Source organism: Talpa occidentalis, unplaced genomic scaffold, assembly GCF_014898055.3.
Source record: "Talpa occidentalis isolate TD23 unplaced genomic scaffold, MPIMG_talOcc4v2.1 talOcc4.2, whole genome shotgun sequence".
In the NCBI taxonomy this organism is placed as follows: domain Eukaryota; kingdom Metazoa; phylum Chordata; class Mammalia; order Eulipotyphla; family Talpidae; genus Talpa; species Talpa occidentalis.
In genome coordinates, this window is record NW_023602073.1 from 16,886,457 (window position 1) to 16,905,980 (window position 19,524).

Consider the following 19,524-nt stretch of genomic DNA (forward strand, 5'->3'; position numbering starts at 1 on the left):
ACCTGCATGGAACGAATGGGTGTGAAGACTCAAAATGCTGTAGATGATCAGCCTGTGCTGGGGGGGAGCAAGATACAAGCTGTGATCACACATCATCCTCTCCATCCCTCTTCAGTGGGGTCAGAGGCCTCATTTCCAAGGGTCCTTCTCTGAGCAGCAGGGTGGCCAGCGGCCTGGAGGGCTGAGTGCTCCAGTGTGTTTGATGCCATTAAAAGACATGTGTGGGGAGGAGGTGAAGCTGTAGTTGGCTCTGTCAACTGAAAAAAGGAAAGGATAAGCAGGTGTGGCCTAGATTCTTTTAACCACTGCCATGTGGATGGTTAATCTGAACTGTAGTCCTGGGTGACTCCCAAGTGCAGACAATGACCAGACTTAGCAAGTCTACTTGGGTGATAACGGAGTGACGTGTGAGAGAAGACTTAAGGAGGTCTAGTGAGAGGCTCCCGATGGGGAGGAACTTAAGTGTAAATATGAAATTTCCTGGTGTCTCAGTACCTAAAAAGCAGATATGTGCCAGGCTCTGCTGGTGCCAGTTATCTTGAAATATTAGGAAACCTCAAAAAATATTTATCCATGGCAGAATTGTTGATAGTCTTTTAATGACTGAGATATGATCACACAGACCTTTGCTCACAGGTACATTCTTTGTCACGCCTACATTTCCTGACTTGGCAAAGGCAGCACCATGGTGTAGGCAGCTCCTGCTGACCACTGATGAGAGGTTCTCAGCTATGAATGATGACTCCTCAGAGTCTAAACGAAATTGCAGCTGGGGAGAGCCATGGGGAGCAACTGTGCCATTCACTCTCCCAGCCCAAGCTTTTAGTAAAGATAGGAACAAAGGACACGCAAAGAGCATGCAATTGTGTTTTTGTTTATGCAAATGAATACATTACTGCCAGAACAACTTTTTCTAGTTATTAGGAAAATGCACATAGAGAACAGGAGTGAATTCTGGGAAGAATAGCACGGATACGCCTATCTCCTGCATCCCCAGCACCAGAGGGCCTCAAGTCCGGCTCCTAGAGTCAGCTTGTGACTTGAAGTGACGGATTGCAGAACAGACCCCTCCAATATGCATCTTTGACACAGAATAATGGTGAGTGCAGCCTATTGAGAAAAGTCAGATGAAGAAAAGTTCTCTGCGCTCTTCCTGCTGCCGAATTGTGGAAATACATTTGTATGATGTCATCATCTCTTCTTATCAGAAGGACAGAAGTTATCACCAGAGACCTTCTGACCCTCCTCAGCCCAGAGACCACACCAGGGGCAGACACAGAACACACCTGTTGACCCTGACCCTGGTCTGCCGTTCTCACCACAGAGGCGCCTTCCCGTAGCTCCCCACCTACAAAGAAGGTCATTTTCCTTTGTCTTGTCAGTGCATTAAAAAAAAATTCTATTCTTTACTGAAAATTCCCTCAGTCCAAGCTGTAACCACCCCTCTGAGCTTTTCCTCCAGGTCTCCATGTCCATGCAGGAGGCACCTGTGTTTGGGAAAAGTCCCCACTTTCTCCTTTGCGCGCCCACGACCACACACACTTCATGGCTGACACCAGATGTGGGGGCTTTTTCCCCATCCGTTTGGGTGTCTTGGAGGCAAGTCAGTGGACACAACTGAAGTGAGAGGCCCCACCTCCCAGCTCTAGAAACTCTCTGAGTCTCCCCAAGCCCATGTTTGCCTCTAGGTGTCCTGCAGGCCTGTCTCAGCCCAGTGTGGCCTTCCCAGCCCAGGGCAGGCTCCCTCCTCTGTGCACATCAGTAGGAAGTACTGTGCTCACAGGAAATTATGTGCCATTCTACACTTCGATTATGAACAACATCAATTGATGGTTAAAAACAATTAGAAGTCTTTGAAAACCATCATGAAAAATATAGCATATGGATAACTAGAAATGGGATGGCTCTCCCTGCACATTTTGTTGCTTTTACTTTAAGGGAAAGTAAACACACATTGTCCCTCAAAGCTTGTCCCTTCAAAGTTGCCCCCTACAGCCTTCAGCCACACTGTGTGCTCCCACACAGCCCTTGTGTTCTGGGACCTGTGACAAGCCAGCTCCCTTGCACAGACCCAGATCCCTGCACCTGGTAGGCCATTCACCACCCTCACCTAGAGTTGCTGGAGGCAGCTCCCCGAGGATGTCCTGAGTGTCTGCAGGGAGGCTTTTCTGCACCTTTGACAGGTGAAAACTCAGAAAATTGCTGACTCTAAAGGAAACTGCAGGTGATCATTTGGGGACTGCAGGTGTGACTACCTGGAAGAAAAAAGAGGTGAGGTGAGTGGAGAGACCCCCAAGGTGCTTTTGGGAGTGGGGAATGGCAAGAAGACTCCAAACTGGGGGCCAGGCTGATGCTGAGCCAGAGAACCCTCTATCCCTCCAGCCTGTGGCCTTGGTCTGCAGTCACTGGCTCTCCTCTGACAGCTGTCTAACGGGAACATGCAAACAGTCATGTCACTCAAACCTGCAGAGTCACAGTCAGATTCAGAACAGTGAACACGTCATTATTGGATCAGATTTCTCGGAAATAAAAGGGGAGCATGAGACTGAAGGAAGAATGAGCCGACCCCCTCAGTGCAGCCATGCTCTGACATTGGGTTCATTGAGATGCCTGGATTAGTAGGTTTCTAGTTTTCACCCAATTTGAACATATTTGGCTGTTATTTTTTCAATCCTTTCTGCTCCTTGCCCAAGCTTCCTCTGCTTCCCCAAGGCAGATGCCCAGCTCATTCATGTCCACTCTTTGTGATTTCCCTCTGTCTCTGGATTTTATTTTCTATAATTTTTAGTCCTGTGCCTTCCAGTTCCTAATTGTTTCTTTTGCAGTGTCTCATCAGTCACTGATCCCATCATGTAACTTTCTGTCATATGCCCTAGTTTATTTTTTTTCATAGAAGTTTAATTTGGGTTTTTTAAAATCCTCTTAGCCCCTCCTTGGTGGCTTAGGTGTAAAGTCTCAATTTTACCACCATGAAGATCCACCTTGATGTTTTGAGTACGATCCTCAGGGAGTTAACCCACATGGCACAGCAGATCCTGTCTTGCCTTCTGCTCCTCTCTGCGGTATATTCAGCAAACCCGGCTGTTCTACTCCCCACTCTGTCTCTGGTGCATTCTCTCACCGCAGTACCTCTGGCTTACACCCAGTTCTTCTAAACAAATATAACTAAGTAAAATATTTGGGAAGAAAACCCTCTTGTGTGTGACTTGTGAACATGGAATGCAGGTATAAAACTGCCTAAAAGTCCTTTTCTTTTTTTTTTTTTTAAGATTTATTTATTTATCTATAAAGCACTGGGTACAGTCAGAAACGTGGGAGGGTGAGAGAATTCACCAGAGCCAGAGCAGGGAGCAGAACAGGTAGACTGATGAAGTACACTGCTGAGGGGAGCAGTGGACAGCAGGAGAGGTCTGCACGCCATGTGGGACCATGTGGGACCCTCGCCTGGAGGCCGGGGATCCAACCAGTGCTGCAGAGGCTGTGGGCAGTTTCACAACCCAGCGCTCAACCGCTGTGCCACCAGGGAGGCCCATAAAAGTCCTTTTCTAATTCCAGTAGGTGCATCAGTCCTGGTAAATTTTGATTAATTCCTCCCTTTCTTTATTATGACTCACTCCTGTCCACAGGCAGGGACTTCAGTTTTCAGACTGCTCCTTCCTGCAACCTTGTCTTTCAGCTGCCTTCTCCTACTTCTCTGTTCTTCCAGGACTGAACTCTCAGAGGATGGTGAGAATGTGTGGGGTTGGTTGTCTTTACATGATGCTACCATTCTGAGCACTTGTTTTAGTGAGATGGACATGCCGGCTCTGAGGAAGATACTTGATGGAGATAAAAATAAATTTATTCACCTTCCAATGCAGAGCCTGGTTTATGTCTGATTGGATTTTCTTTAAAACTGGACAAGTGATACCATCCATGTAGGCCTCAGTTTCCTCCATGTAGTATTGGGTCTCTACTTCCAGGTTGTTGTGAGAAGTGCTTAGACACAAAGCCTGAGGCATAGAGGATAAAAAAAGGTTTGGGGGTCTTAATTCATATAAAGATGCAAAGCACTTTCACATGTGTGACCTGCTAATGAGGGTTCCTTGGGCACCATCATTTCATCTTTGTGGATTCCCAGGGAATTTTCTCCCTTCTTTGAGATCCATTTCTCCAGAAACAAATAGAACTTCAGTTTAGAACAGACAGAGGAAAGGATTCCTTCCTGGGTTGGACTTAGCCCAGATTAGAGGTCCTTGTCCCTTGCTGTGTATCCCGGTCACCTGGGAAGCTGCCTGATAACACAGTGACCCTCAGCCTGGGCCACACATATTCAAAAGACCGTGAAGAGGCCCCAGGCAGAGGGCTGCCATGTAGTGGAGCTTCCACAGGGACATGGAGGATTTCTTTTCCCAGAAGTGGATGGTCACTTCTTTCTCCTTACTCAGGTCCACGTGAGGCTCCCAGGGAGTGGGGTGAATGATTTGACTGCAAGCCCCCCTCACGGAGCACCCCCTATGAACATGTTGTGGGAGCTGCAGACATGCAAGGTAACACCCAGGGTCTGGCCTCTATCCTGGGGCCCCTGAGGTGGGGACATTCCTGAGCCACAGGTGAACAGCATGGAGGCAGGGCAGCACCTGGGGCTGTCTTCGACCTCAGAGCCCACTTCCACCTACAGGGAACCCATAGCAGAGGATGAAATCCAGCTCTGCACAGCCCATGAGCTGACAAGGACCGTTGCCTGGGATGATGCAGGAATTTCAGTGACAGCCTGTCCCTGGCATTGGCAGCGACACAGTCCTGGAAACTAAAGTGATGAAAGGCCGTGGGGCAAGTTGATCTCTGATAAAGATGCTTGTCATGACAGGTTTTTGTCTAAGAACAACCCGCCATGCTCTTGGGTGATTCTCTCACGGGATGGTCAGTTATTGAGGAGACGCCCGCAGATGAGAAACAAGAGCACAGAGGCAGGGGCTGCTTAAACAGGGGGGGCTGCGCTTTCCAGTCCCCACAACACGCAGAGGGAGGAGAACAAGCAAGGGCACTGCCAGCATCTATGGGAAAACAAAGCTCCCTTGAGTGCCTAAGGGGTGCTTTACCCTCCCAACACCCTCCTGCAACCAATCTGCATGCTGTCTGGCCCCATGCCCTGCCCTGCCGCAGTGACCCTGCCTTTTTGGGCCTGCTCTTCCAGCCCTCATCCTGCAGCCCCTGGAGGCAGGTCTGGAAAAGGGAGAAACCGAGTCTGACTGGGGGAGTGAAGAGAAGGGAATGAGGGTGTCCTTGTGGGGTGGGGGTGGGTCTGCCCGGGGAGCAGAGGAGGGGGAGACAGAATCGGGGTCCTGGGGGCCAGGCTGGTGCTGAGCCAGAGAACCCCCCCTCCCCCTGCAGCTTCCTCTGCAGTGACTGTGGTGATGCTGGTGGAAGATGAAAAAGTAGCGTGATGCAAATCACGTGTTCAACCCTCACATTAACAAAAAAAGTGAACATTTCCCTGTTCCCTCAGATGCTTCTGAGAAACGAGAAGTTGAACTCAGGATGCCCTCTCGCCCTCCAGCACAGCCCTGCTCCGGGAGGGCCTGATCAGGACCGGAAGGGTCACGGGTGTCTTTCAGGGGAGTCTCCGGACACGGGGCGGGGCCGGCAACACCAGGAAGTGGTTCAGCCTCAATCTGGGTGCACTTGCACCACAAGTCTCATCCTCCCCCCCCCGCCCCCCCCACCCTCGCCACACCCCGCCCACCCCACTCCATACTCCCTCAGCCCCCCCCTTCCGGCCTGAGTCGCCTTTCCCAGCAGGCCCTGCGGGGACTTCCGGGTGGCCACAGTGCTCTAGAAGCCGCTTTGGATGCCAGGTACATTACATGTGGGCGGGAGGGAGAGTTTTGGACCAGGTGTTGGCCAGAGCCAGCTCCCTCCCCTCCCCTCCCCCTCCCTCTCCTGCCTTCCCTCTCCCCCTCCCCTTCTCTCCCCCTCACTCTCTCCCTTACTCTCCTCTTACCCCTCCCCTTCCCCCTCCCCTTCCCCCTTCCCTCTCCCTGCCTCTCCCCCCACTCCCAGGCCCCCTCTGCTCTCTCCCCCACCCCCTTCCCCCTCTGCCATCTGCTCTCCCTCCTGCCCTTCCCCCTTGCTCTCCCTTCCCTTTCCCTCCCCCCTCGGCTCTCTTCCCCCTCCCCCTCCACCCCTCCCCCTTCTCTAACTACTTCTGTAAATAAAACTTCTGCCCCTTCATTCTCTAGGTGACTCAGCTTTGGGCGGGGCGGACCCACCCCCTGGTCACTCTTTCTCCTGGGGGCGCCCTGGGTCGTTTCAGGGAAAGCTTTAACATGTTTCCAGCTATTTCTCCTATGTTCTTTCTCCTCGTGTTCTTTGTGCTCTTTCCCCTGTTCGTCCCCCTTTACACAAGGCCGGTGGCGCAGTTCACGGATACCCTGGGCATTGTTTTGTTGTTATTCTCTTTCGGTTTCATTGTCTAGAGTTTCTGTTGTGCCTTCTACTTCGTTTTTGTTTTTTGATTAAAAAAAAAATTTTTAAGGGCCTCCCCGGTGGCGCAGCGGTTGAGCGCTGGGTTGCGAAGCTGCCCGCAGCCTCTGCGGCGCCGGTTCGATCCCCGGCTGCTCCCCGGCCACAGGAGGAGGGTCCCACATGGCGCGCGGACCTCTCCTGCCGCCCGCTGCTCCCCTCAGCAGTGTACTTCGGTCCTTCTGCCTGCTCTGCTCCCCGCTCTGGCTCTGGTTTATTCTCTCACCCTCCCGCGCTTCTGACTGTACCCAGTGCATGTATAAACAAACAAAGAAACAAATAAATAAATAAAACATGCCTCTATAAAAAAAATTATTTAAACTTTTCTTTATGCATACAAGAACTGGGGTACTGACTAGAGGTGGGGGGGTGGTGAGAATATTCACCAGAGACAGAGCGGGGAACAGAACCGGCGGATCTGCTGAAATACACTGCTGAGGGGAGCAGCAGGAGAGACAGGAGAAGTCTGCTGTGCCATGTGGGTATCTCCCTGTCCAGCCTGGGGATCAAACTCACGCTGCAGTGGCTATGGATAGCTTCATAGTGCTGTGCTTAACCCCTTCATAGTGCTGTGCTTAACCAGGCAGGCCCACTTTCTACTTCTTAATTTGTTTTCTCAAAAGGCAAAGTCAATCATTAATCCCACTCATTGTACCTTTACAGTATATGCCAGACTTACCTTTTCTAGGGTTTTATGTTTATTTTAAAGATTTGTTTATTTATGCATACAAGAACTGGGGTATGGGCCAGAGGTGTGGTGGTTGAGAGGATCCACCAGAGACAGAGTGGGGAGCAGGAAAGGCAGATCAACTGAAATTCACTGCTGAGGGAAGCAGGGGGCGAGTCAGGAGAGGTCTGCTGTGCCATGTGGGTAGCTCCCTGGCCAGCTGGGGCTCGAACTCCTTCTACAGTGTCTGTGGACAGCCTCATAGATTGTGTCTTAACCCCTTGCGCCACCAGGGGTACCTCTAGGGTTTTTAAAATTAATTTTAGGGCCTCCCCCGTGGCGCAGCGGTTGCGCGCTGGGTTGCGAAGCTGCCCGCGGCCTCTGCGGCACAGGTTCGATCCCCGGCTGCTCCCCGGCCACCGGAGGAGGGTCCCACATGGCGCGCAGACCTCTCCTGCCGCCCGCTGCTCCCCTCAGCAGTGTACTTCGGTCCTTCTGCCTGCTCTGCTCCCCGCTCTGGCTCTGGTGAATTCTCTCACCCTCCCGCGCTTCTGACTGTACCCAGTGCATGTACAAACAAAAACAAAACAAATAAATAAATAAATAAATAAAACATGCCTCTATAAAAAAAAACAAAAACAAAAAAAAAAAAAAAAAAAAAAATAAAATTAATTTTAGGTGTCTGTGTAAATTTGGATTGTGAAATGCAGTTAAATAACACCTAAAGGTTCTTTTTTCTGTTTATAACAACTGTATCAATCCAGATAAATTTTGATTGATTGATTAATTGATTTTTCTTTTTATTATGAGTCAGTCTCTTGTTTCTTTGCATATGTGGATACTTTGTCCGAGGACCTAAATTTTGTGTCAAGATGTATTTTGTGGAGCATAAAATCTACGTCTACAAAGCGTCCCAGTGTAAAGTTATAGTGTATTCACAAATCTGTACAACAGTTACCACCATTTAAATTTCAAAACATTTTCATCTCCTCACACACAGGCCTCATATCCTAACTCCCCTCCCCCTACTTTCATACTCCCACCAGGACTCACCTATCTTCTCTCTTTCTGAATTTGCCTGTTTTAGGCAGTTAACACGTGACATGTGTCTGGCTTCTGTCCATTAATACAGTGTTCTCAGGACTCATCAATGTTGGTGCATTAATTGGTATTTTGTTGGCTTCTATGAATGAATATAGTCCTATAGATTTGAAATTGCAATATGTTAATCCTACACGGTTCATCTTCGCTGTGTGAATTTCACACATTGTCTGTGCCAGTTCATCACTGGATGGACATTTGGGTTTCCACTTTGGGGCTAATTTGAGTAATGCCACTGTGAACAGTGATGTACAAGGTTTTGTGGAGTATGTTTCCATTTTGGAATCTATACTTAGGAGATCGTTTCGCAGCATTTTGGTGAAGATCAAGTGTGGAATATATACTTAGGAGTAGAACTGCTGTGTCATGTGGTCACTCTTTAACTTCTAAAGGAACTGTCTGTTTCCCAAAGAAGCTGCACCGTTTTATATCTCCACTAGCCACATATGTGTTTCCCATTTTTCTACTTGTCATTGTGGGTATTTTGAAGCTTACCTGTCCTATGACTATAAAGTGCTATCCCATTGTGGTTTTGGTTTGCATTTTTCTAATCACTGATGATGTGAGCCTCTTTCCACACATTTATTGTCCATTTTATATCTTTTGGGGGATAATGTCTATTCAGATCCATGGCCTATCTTAAGTTGGGTTATTTGTGTCTATTGTTGGTTTGTAGGAACTCACTATATACTAGTGATAATTCTAGGTGTGTCCCTTATCAGATACATGATTTTCAAAAATTGTCTGTCATTCTCTGAGTTCTTTTCACATTCCTGCCAGAGTACTGTAAGTTCAAGAATCTGCTGTCCTCCCCATCTATCTTTTTTTTTTTTTCATTGTTGGTCTTTGATGTCATCCATTAACTAGTCCATGGTAAGAAACACGCATTTGTCCCTGAAGTTTTCTTGCAAAAGCTTTTAATCATTTCAGTTTTTACATTTAGAACTTTATACATTTTGATTAAGTTTTGTATGTGATTTGAGGCAGGCGTTCAAATGCATTCTTTTGTTGTGGGAATGTACTTTCCGCACAATCATTTGATAGGATGATTCTTCCTTGCACATTGGATTGTCATGACAACTGTCAAAATTAATTGAGGATAAATGTATGGGTTTATTTTTAGACAATTGTATTTCATTGATCTATATGTCTATCATTATGCTAATACTTTTAATAGTCTTTTTTTTAACGATTTATTTATGCATACAAGAATGGGCTTATAGGCCAGAGGTGCAGGGGTTGAGAGGATTCACCAGAGACAGAGTGGGGAACAGAACAGACAGCCTGAAGAAATACACTGCTGAGGGGAGCAGCGGGCGAGACAAGAGAGGTCTTCTGTGCCATGTGGGTTGCTCCCTGGCCGGGGATCAAACTCCTGCTGCAGTGGTTTCAAACAGCTTCAGAGTTTGTATCCTAACCCCTTGCTCAGCAGGGAGCCTTAATAGTCTTGAACATTGTAGTCATATACATTTGCAATCGCAAGATGTGACTCCTGCAAGGTTGATCTTTATTAAGATTATTCCGGCTCTCTTGGATTCCTTGATTTTCCAGTGAATTTTAGGATGAATTGACTGATGTTACAAAGACGAAAACAAAATGAAACGTCAAAGTAACAACAACAGCGAAAAAGAACCACAGCTTGCATTTATAGGGAGTGCCCTGAATCTGTGTGACTCTCAGGGAAGCATGGTTCATAGTATGAATCCGCAGTGTATGAACATGGAATGTCTTCTCATGCATTTGGTCAATTTCATTTATTTGAAAGATGTTTAGTTTACAGCCCACTGGATGTTCATTTAAATCTCTACATTTTGTGATAGAAGATTCTTGCTCACTATGTAGTCACATTTTTCTATTGCTACAAATGAAGGGCATTATTTCTACTGTGTCCCACATCCTCTTGGGACAAGCTGAGTACCAAACACACAGACAAAGCCACAAGATCCCTCTTAATGTCCAGACTCTGACCCCCATGTTATTTTTATTTCTGAGTTTTACAGTCAAAGTTAACTTCTTCATTGTAACTACCAGAAATCGCAGTGTAGAGGGGCTTGCCATGAATTTGGGACTGTGCTGAGTGGTGAAGGGAGTGACCAAATCCAGGCCAACATTTTTAAAAGAACTGCTAACATGCCTCTGTGTGTGTGTGTGTGTGTGTGTGTGTGTGTGTGTGTGTTTTATGCGAGGCAGTAAGGGTGGCCATGGATCTGAAAGTGGTCAGAACTTGCTTTTAATGGTTTCCCCTTCTCGCTCTCGCTTTCACAGACCACATGCCCCACCTCAGAAGATTCAAAAGGTGAGTGGAGGCCCACCACTGTACCCTTGATTTTCTGATGTTGAACCATTCTTGTGTCCCTGGAATAAATGCTACTTGGTCGTGGTGAATTATCTTATGGATACATTGTTGGATTCTATTAGCTAAAATTTTATTGAGGAGTTTTGCGTCAGTGTTCATTAGAGAGATTGGCCTGTAGTTTTCTTTTTTTGTGTTGTCCTTGTTTGGTTTTGGTATTAGTATAATTTCGGCTTCATAGAACAACAGGGAGCTTCTGTGCAGTAGTGCAGTGCTCCTTGGCAGCAAGAGAAGGCCAATACATCCTGGGGCAGGAGGCCTGGGGCGGGAGATTAACCTGCCAAGGATCAAAGTCTCTAGGAAAAATTCTCTATGGAGGCAGTGGGTCATCCTGATTTTTTTTTAATTATTTTATATTATTTTTTTAATTTTATATATTTTTACATCATTTTTCATTTTTGTACAATGTATGCATTTTGTCATGGTTATAGTCCCATACAATTCCCACCACTCCTTGTTTTCACCCTACTCCCACATTCCCCCTCCCCCCCATTGTGTCTCTGGTTTATAGTTGCTTGTTGATTTTGATTTCTACTTTATTATAATTAGTCTTTTTCCTGGTCCCTTATTTAGGTTTTCCTGCTATGAGTGAGACCATCCAGTGTTTTTCTTTTTCTTTCTGGCTTATTTTGCTGAGCATGATCCCTTCTGGCTCCATCCATGTTGCTGCAAATGGCATGAGTTTATCTTTTTTGATTTCTGAGTAATATTCCATTGTATATATGTACCTCATCTTGATCCAGTCATCTATTTTGGGGCATTTGGATTGTTTCCATAGCTTACCTATTGTAAATAGTGCTGCTATTGTTATAGGGCAGCCCTGATACAAAACGGGTTGCCTGACTGTGGGTCCTCACCCACGTGCTTAAAAGGACTTATCAATGCTCTACTGCAGGCACACACGAAAGGTTAATAAAAGGTTTATTTACAAGGGAAGGGCAAATGAGGAAATGTACAGCTCAGGGAGAAAAATGGGAGACAAAGTTTTAAATGCGTCCTACCCAATCCGCCAATCTGGGATCCCAAATGGCACTCTGAGAGCTGGCCGCAAGCCAGGAGCCATGAAGCCAGGAGGCAAGCGACAGAGCGAGAGACCCCAAGGCCCATGTGTTTGGTTTTTATACCTAACCTGGCTGCTTAACTCCACCCTCAGGTCCCAGCTACCTTCCCTTTGGTGGTGACGGGATTTGTTTTTCCCAATGTCCTGATGACTTTGGTCTGGAGTAGGGGTGGAGTCCACAAAGCCTGTATGGGATTAGCTCAGAATATCCTTTCCCCCTAACACTATAAACATAGGGGTGCAGGTGCCCTTTTGTAAAAATCTTTTTTTTTTTTTTTTTTAATAGAGGCATGTTTTATTTATTTGTTTGTTTGTTTGTTTTTATACAAGCACTGGGTACAGTCAGAAGCATGGGAGGGTGAGAGAATTCACCAGAGCCAGAGCGGGGAGCAGAGCAGGCAGAAGGACCGAAGTACACTGCTGAGGGGAGCAGCGGGCGGCAGGAGAGGTCTGCGCGCCATGTGGGACCCTCCTCCAGTGGCTGGGGAGCAGCCGGGGATTGAACCGGCGCCGCAGAGGCTGCGGGCAGCTTCGCAACCCAACGCTCAACCGCTGCGCCACCGGGGAGGCCCTGCAGGTGCCCTTTTGAATTAATGTTTCTGTGTCCTTTGAGTGAATACCTAGGAGTGGAATTGCTGGATCATATGGAAGCTCTATCTTTAGTAGGTTGAGCTCTATCTTTAGTAGTAGTGATTGGACCAGTTTGCACTCCCACCAGCAGTGCAGGAGAGTTCCTTTTTCTCCACAACCTCGACAACATTTGTTGTTGCTAGCTTTTTTAATATGTGCCATTCTCACTGGTGTAAGATGGTATCTCACTGTAGTTTTGATTTGTATTTCCCTGATTATAAGTGATGTTGAACATTTTTTCATATGCTTGTTGGCCATTTGCATTTCCTCTTTAGAGAAGTTTCTTTTTATCTCTTCTGCCCATTTTTTGACTGGATTATTTACTTTGTTTTTGTTGTGTCTCATCAGTTCTCTGTAAATTTTTGTGATCAGTCCTTTATCATTAGCGTTGTGTGCAAAAATTTTCTCCCAGTTGGTGGGGTGTCTCTTTGTTTTGGTTACTGTCTCTTTTGTTATACAAAAGCTCTTTAATTTGATGTCTCAGCTGTTTATCTTTGCCTTCACTATCACTGCTTTGGGTGATGTGTCTGTAAAGATGTCTTTGATGTGCATATCACGTAGTGTTTCGCCTATATTTCATTCTATATATTTTATGGTTTCAAGTCTTATGTCTAGTTGTTTAGTCCATTTTGAGTTGGTTTTTGTGCATTTGTGTGTGGTAGTAGTCAAGCTTCATTCTTTTGCATGTAATGACCCAGTTTTCCCAGCACCATTTATTGAATAAAATTTCTTTGCTCCATTGCATATTCTTTGCTCCTTTGTCAAAGATTAGTTGACCGTTAATCTGTGGGTTTATTTCTGTATTTTCTATTCAGTTTCATTGGTTCGTGTGTCTGTTCTTGTTCCAATACCTTTCAGTTTTGATTATTATGGCTTTGTAGTATAGTGTGAAGTCTGGGAGTGTGATACCTCCATCCCCCCCGTTTATTTTTTTCAGGAGAGCTTTGTCTATTCGGGTTATTTGGTGGCTCCATATAAATTTCATCAATATTTGTTCTATTTCTTGGAAGAACGTCATTGAAATTTTTTATTGGAATAGCATTGAATCTGCAAATTGTTTTTGGTAGGATGGCCATTTTGATAATGTTAATTCTTCCAATCCATGATCAGGGGATGTCTTTCCATTTCTTTGTGACTTCTATTTCTTTTAACAGTATTTTATAGTTTTGTTTGTATAGGTTATTTACCTCTTTTGTTAGGTTTATTCCCAAGTGTTTGATTTTTTTTTTGTTTCAATAATAAAATGGATGGTTTTCTTGGTTTCTTCTTCAGATTTGTTTGTGTATAGGAAGCCTACTGATTTTAGTGTGTTGATTTTGTATCCTGCAACTTTACTAAACTGATTGATTGATTAGTTTGATTAGTTTTTCTGTGGTGTTTTTGGGGTTCTCTATGTATATTATCATATCATCTGCAAATAGTGATAGTTTAACTTCTTCCTACCCTATTTGAATTCCTTGTACGTCTTTCTCTTGTTTTATTATTCTGGCTAGGACTTCCAGTATTATATTGAAAAGCAGTGGTGAGAGTGGACTTCCTTGTCTTGTTCCAGATCTTTATGGAAATGTTATTAATTTTTTTAAAAAAGTGTTCTGTTGAGCCTCCCTGGTGGCACAGCAGTTTGAGCGCAGCACTGTGAAGCTGTCCACAGCCTCTGCAGTGCCAGTTCGATTCCTGGCGGCCAGGGAGATTCCCACATGGTGTGGCAGACCTCTCCTGTCTTGCCCGCTGCTCCCCTCAGCAGTGTATTTTGTCAGTCTGCCTGTTCTGCTCCCTGCTCTGTCTCTGGTGAATTCTCTCACCCTCCTGTGCCTCTGGCCTATACCCCAGCTCTTGTAAAAATAAATAAATCTTTAAAATAAAAAGTGTTCTTCTATTTATTTTTATTTTATTTTTTTTAATATTTATTTATTTATGCATACAAGAGGTAGGGTACAGGCCAAAGATGTGGGAGGTGAGAGGATTCACCAGAGGCAGAGCAGGGAACAGAACAGGCAAACTTACTGAAATACGCTGCTGAGGGGAGCAGCGGGTGAGACAGGGGAGGTCTGCTTCGCCATGTGTGTTGCTCTCTGGCTGGCCGGGGATTGAACTCATGCTGCTGAGGCTGTGGATTGCTTCATAGTGCAGTGCAGAACCCCTTGCGCCACCAGGGAGACCCAATGCTTTTAACTTTTCACCATTTAGAATGATATTAGGTAAGGGCTTGTCATATATGGCCTTTATGATGTTGAAGTATGTTCCTTGTATCCCAAGAATTTCAAGGGCCTCTATCATTTTCTGATGTTGAACCATCCTTGTGTCCCTGGAATAAATCCTACTTGGTTGTGGTGAAATATCTTATGGATACATTGTTGAATTCTGTTAGCTAAAATTTTATTGAGGATTTTTGCTTCAGTGTTCATTAGAGAGATTGGGTTATAATTTTCTTTCTGTGTGTTGTCCTTGTTTGGTTTTGGTATTTGTGTAATGTTGGCTTCATAGAACGTGTTTGGTATTGTCCCTTCCTTCTCAATTTTTTGAAAGAGTTTGTGAAGGACAGGCACTAGTTCCTTTCTGAATGTTTGGTAGAATTCATTTGTAAATCCATCAGGTCCTGGGCTTTTGTTTTGGGGGAGGGCTTTGATTACCATTTCAATTTCTCTGCTTGTAACTGGGCTGTTTAGGTGTTCTTTTTCTTCTTTATCTAGCTTTGGGTGATTATAAAGTTGAAGGAATTTGCCCATCTCTTGTAGATTGTTGAACTTTTTTGCATGTAACTCTTCATAGTAGTTTCTGATTATTCTTTTGATTTCTGCTGTGTCTGTTGTGATTTCTCCTCTTTCATTTTTGATGCTCTTTGTCTGTGTTTTCTCCTGTTTTTCCTTTGTGAGCCTGGCTAGGGGTTTGTCTATTTTATTTATTTTTTCAAAGAACCAGCTTTCAGTTTCATTGAGCTTTTGGATTTATTTTTAGTTTCTATTTTGTTTATTTCTGCTTTGATTTTTATTATTTCCTTTCTTCTACTTGTTTTAGGGTTTTGTTGTTGTTGTTGTTGTTGTTGTTCTTTTTCTAGTTCTTTGAGATGTGAGATTAGGTTGTTTCTTTGAGTTCTTTCTTGTTTCTTGATGTGAGCCTGTATTGCTATATATTTTCTCCTGTTGCAACTTTTGTGAGGAGTCTCCTCTCTTCTCTGTCTCTCTTAGCTCTTCCCCAAGGAAAGTCTCTGCAGTGAGGGGATGTGGTATGTCTGGGTGTGATGGAGCCACATCCATGGGCTGACATGAAGCCAGAGAAACACAGCTCATGGGGCTGAAGGGCTGAAATTTAAATGCTATCACTTTTAAATAACTTCTGTTTAAGGGGCCAGATGTGATGGAGATTAGTGTTTTGTACAACACATGCACATGACGAGCATCTCCAAATCCCCGAAGTTTTCTTTTCTGGACAGATTTCCAGACTCGTGGAGCCACAGAGGCCCAGGTCAACTGCGTGTCCTTCCCTGTGAAGAATTGTGTCTACTTCATCTCTGCCTCTCACATTGACTTGGAGCTTTACAGGAAGAGCAATGGCCCCGGCCCCGATTAACAAGAGGAAGAGGGAGGAAGCAACATGCTCCATCTGCCTGCAGCTGATGACAGAGCCTGTGAGCTTTGACTGTGGGCATAGCTTTTGCCACCAGTGCATAGAGGGCAGCATTGAGGAGCAACAAGAGAAGTCAGGGGAGCAACCAGGGACATCAGTGGAGCAACCAGAGAGGAGGAGATCAAGGTGGAGATGGGCCTCTGACTACCGTTTGCTTCGGGCATCAATGGGTGAGAAATATATGGAGTGTTTAGGTGAATACATCAGTGCAGCCCACAGGAAGTTAGAGAGTGAGAAGCTGTGTGAGGAACACGGAGAGCAGCTCCGCCTGTTCTGTGAGGACACCGGGCAGCTCATCTGCAGTGGCTGTGCACAGTCTCCCCAGCACAGTGGACATGACCATGTCCTTGCCAAAGATTTGCCTCTGCGCTCCAAGGTGAGTGAGGGCCCCAATCCTGCAACAGAATGTGATCTGAGTCTGGTCTCCAAGATCTAAGGTTATTGATGCTGAAACGCAAGATTGTGATCCAGAAATAAAACTTTAATCATCTCATTCTTCGAAAAATTACTTCATGTTAATTCCCCAGCAGTCCATATGGACTTTCATAGGATGGGGAGTCTTGTCCCTGTTCTCTCCTGCTGTGATGCCCCCTGCTGGAGAATACAGTTGTCCAAACACACCGGCCTGTTTTCTCTTCACGTGTGTAAATTAGAGAAATCACAATGTGAAGGTCATGTGACAGATTCAAAAAACAGGCACAGAGACCATTAGATTTTATTTCTCCTGCACTCTGCAAGGCTAAAGCAGTCAGCAAAAGAAAACTCCCTGGAGTTCCTTCACGTGGTTTTGTACCCCACTAATTTCGGTGTGAATCCTGGGAGCTTCCTGGAAGAGAGTCCTGATGGATACAGACAACTGTCCACATACAGGAGGAGGAGAAAGCCTCTTTTATGGTTTACTGTCTTGTTCTGGGTGCAGCATTTCCTGGCGAGGCTGAAGAGGTCCATATAGCTGTTTCTGAGGGTCAGCACATGAGGCTCAAAAAGCCGATAGTCAGAGCCTTTGGGTATGTTAGTTACCCCTTCCCCAGCCTCCGATTCTACAGCAGACATGATGGCAGCCATCCTGCCACGTGCCCTGGGAATAAGGGGTCACCTGTATCACTGCACACAGTCCTTGGGGCGCTTATACTGAAAGTGTAAGGATTCAGTGATATTTCATGTCATTCTAGTATCTTGGGAGGCAGGGATTCCTCTCAGGAACCTGATGAATCTGTTGTCTTAACTACACATTCTGTCTTCACCCAATTTTGATCAGGAAAAACTCCAGGAGGCTAAGACAAAACTGAGAGACCTGAGTTGGAAGTTGAAGCCAAGAGAACAAACAACAGAATGGGAGGTAAGAAATTGAGTCTTTTCCATCTTAGAACGTAGACAGAGGGTGTGGTTGGGCAGATAATAAACTTGATGGTTTGTTGTCACCAGCCCATGAGAAATAGATGACAGCCAAGGAAATATGCATTCTTTTATGTCCCTAATGTCTATGAGAATTTGTCTGTATCTTTTCAACCTTTCAATAATGTTTAGGATACCCAGTATCTAAGCCCATAGAGATAGAATTTTGATCTTTCTTGCATACAACATCCTAGACTGGGTTTCACATTATAAATACCTCAGATTAAAGAACTGAAGTGTTCAATAACTTCATGACTTGAAGACCTCAAACATCATTTTGACACATTCACCACCGTACAGGGTTTGATTTGCCCCCCACACTGCCTCCCCCATGTTCCACAAACCATTTTTGCAAGCAGTGAGAACAGGGTCCCTCCAGGTGAGCTCAAGTCCGTGCCGCTCGTGAGGCTGATGATGAGGACAGAGTTGCTGCAGCTCCTGTGCACTGGGGGTCTCAGACTTTCCATAGCTGCCCCTCTCTTGGGAAGAGAACACAGACTTTAGCAAATATTGAGGTCATCCCTCAGTTGGCAGTTAGTGCTCTAGACTCTTTAGTCATCCTCCTCCCTCAGGGGTGTCTTCCAGCCTCTGCACTGATCCCTTGTGTGTGGGTGTTAAAGTTCACACTCAAAGGACAGTCACACGTCCCTCATGTTAGGGTGTTGGGTAGTGGAGAGAACCTCCATTGTTACAGACATGAAGGGAAACCACATCAGTGTCAGAGTTGGAGCTGCTCTCTCCTCCTCCACCAACGTTCCAGTTCATCTGGGTCAGCACCTTGACCACAATATCTCAGTCACTGCCACACTGCGTGAGCTGATAGTGTAGCCGTAGAAACTGCAGTTCTGTATCTGCCCAATTAAAGCAAGTCCCACCAGATGGGTGGTTTGCTTTCTGGTGGTTGTAAACTCACAGATGGTAAAAGGCCTCTGGCTGTGTGGATGCTTCTTTCTGGTAACTATGAGCACATTCTGCCCTCCAGACCTCCCCTCTGAGTACCGGGGAATCACCAACCAGCCTTGCTTGGTGATGTTCAGCAAAAGCCTTCCCTTCACACACTCCCTCAGGAATGGAGATTTACACATCCCTGTGCCTGGTGGGGAGCAGGTGGAAGGAGGAACAAAGGTGATGGTGTTTAGTGGGTGGGTTTCATGTGGGAAGGAACTATTTGTGCAGATGGAGAGTGGAGATGGCGGCACCACAGAGTGAAGATGATGCTGATAAAGGATATTATGACACCACCCAGTTGATTCAGCAGCAGCAAACTTATGACATTCCTCCACCTCCTAGGGCTCATGTGAAGAGTGTCTTTGTAGCTGAACAGGCTTTTCTGTGTGTGTGTCTGTTGGGGCCATAGGGGAGAGTGTTCAAATAAGCAAATCATAAAATTCCCCATGCTCCCCAACTTACCCATTGTCATTCCTGGCATCAGCGTCACACGGTGGAGCCCCCCTCTCTACTCTCCATCTGCACAAGGGGTTCTTCCTCCCAACCTGGAACTTTCCCCAGTAAACAGTGTCCCTGGGTCCCTCCTGTCACCTGCTCCCCCCATCCCATGTTCTGGGGTTTTTTGGGGTTTTTTATTTTTTTATTAATTTTTTAATTTTTTACATCATTGTTCATTTTTAAACAATTTTTGCTTCCCCCCACCCCCTCAGGTGTAGTCCGCATAGAGTTTCCTTCACCAGTTCACCTGTGCACCCATCACCTTAGTCCCCTGTGCTCCTCCCTCCTCCTCCCTTGCAGGTTGTCTCTGGTTTATAATTATCTGTTTTTGCTTTGTTGTGTTTTGTGCTGTTATTGTTTTTTTACACTGATGTCTTATTTGGTTCCCCTATATTCCTGCTATAAGTGGAATATTTTTCTTTTTCCTTCTGGCTTGTTTTACTGAGCATGATGTCTTTCAGCTCCATCCACGTTGCTGCGAATGGCATGAGTTTATCTTTTTCGATTGCTGAATAATATTCCATTGTGTATATGTACCACATTTTCTTAATCCAGTCATCTATTTTGGGGCGTTGTGTTGTTTCCAGGTTTTACCTATTGTAAATAGGTGTACAGGTGTTCTTTTGAATCAATGTTTTTGTGTCCTTTGGGTAGATCCCTAGGGGTGGAATTGGCAGGTCATACGGTAGCTCCATTTTTAGTAGACTGAGGAACCTCCAGACAGCTTTCCACAATGGTCTCCCA

The 19,524-nt window shown here is 45.6% G+C and overlaps 1 protein-coding gene and 1 long non-coding RNA gene across 9 annotated transcripts in view; one reads left to right on the plus strand and one right to left on the minus strand.

Annotated features, from left to right (window-relative positions):
• Positions 1–2,125: 2,125 nt before the first annotated feature.
• On the minus strand, positions 2,126–18,514 carry LOC129146378 (uncharacterized). The gene is made up of 3 exons (XR_008553025.1): positions 18,248–18,514; positions 17,679–17,813; positions 2,126–2,255 (listed from the first exon to the last, which is right to left on the minus strand). It is a non-coding gene; the product is annotated as an uncharacterized LOC129146378 (long non-coding RNA).
• Positions 5,796–19,524, plus strand: part of LOC119251747 (golgin subfamily A member 6-like protein 25) — a 92,857-nt gene continuing 79,128 nt past the window's right edge. For 7 of the 8 annotated variants that reach the window (XR_008553023.1, XR_008553021.1, XR_008553022.1 and 4 more), the window contains exons 1-3: positions 5,796–5,837; positions 15,746–16,315; positions 17,198–17,278. Coding sequence is in view for 4 of the 8 variants with exons in the window: in XM_037519009.2 (XP_037374906.1) it covers positions 15,863–16,315; positions 17,198–17,278 (534 nt within the window). In the remaining 4 variants the exon portion in view is untranslated. Of the gene's footprint in view, positions 5,838–10,537; positions 10,569–15,745; positions 16,316–17,197; positions 17,279–19,524 lie in introns of all 8 variants that reach the window. The other variant, XM_037519008.2, reaches the window with a different exon arrangement.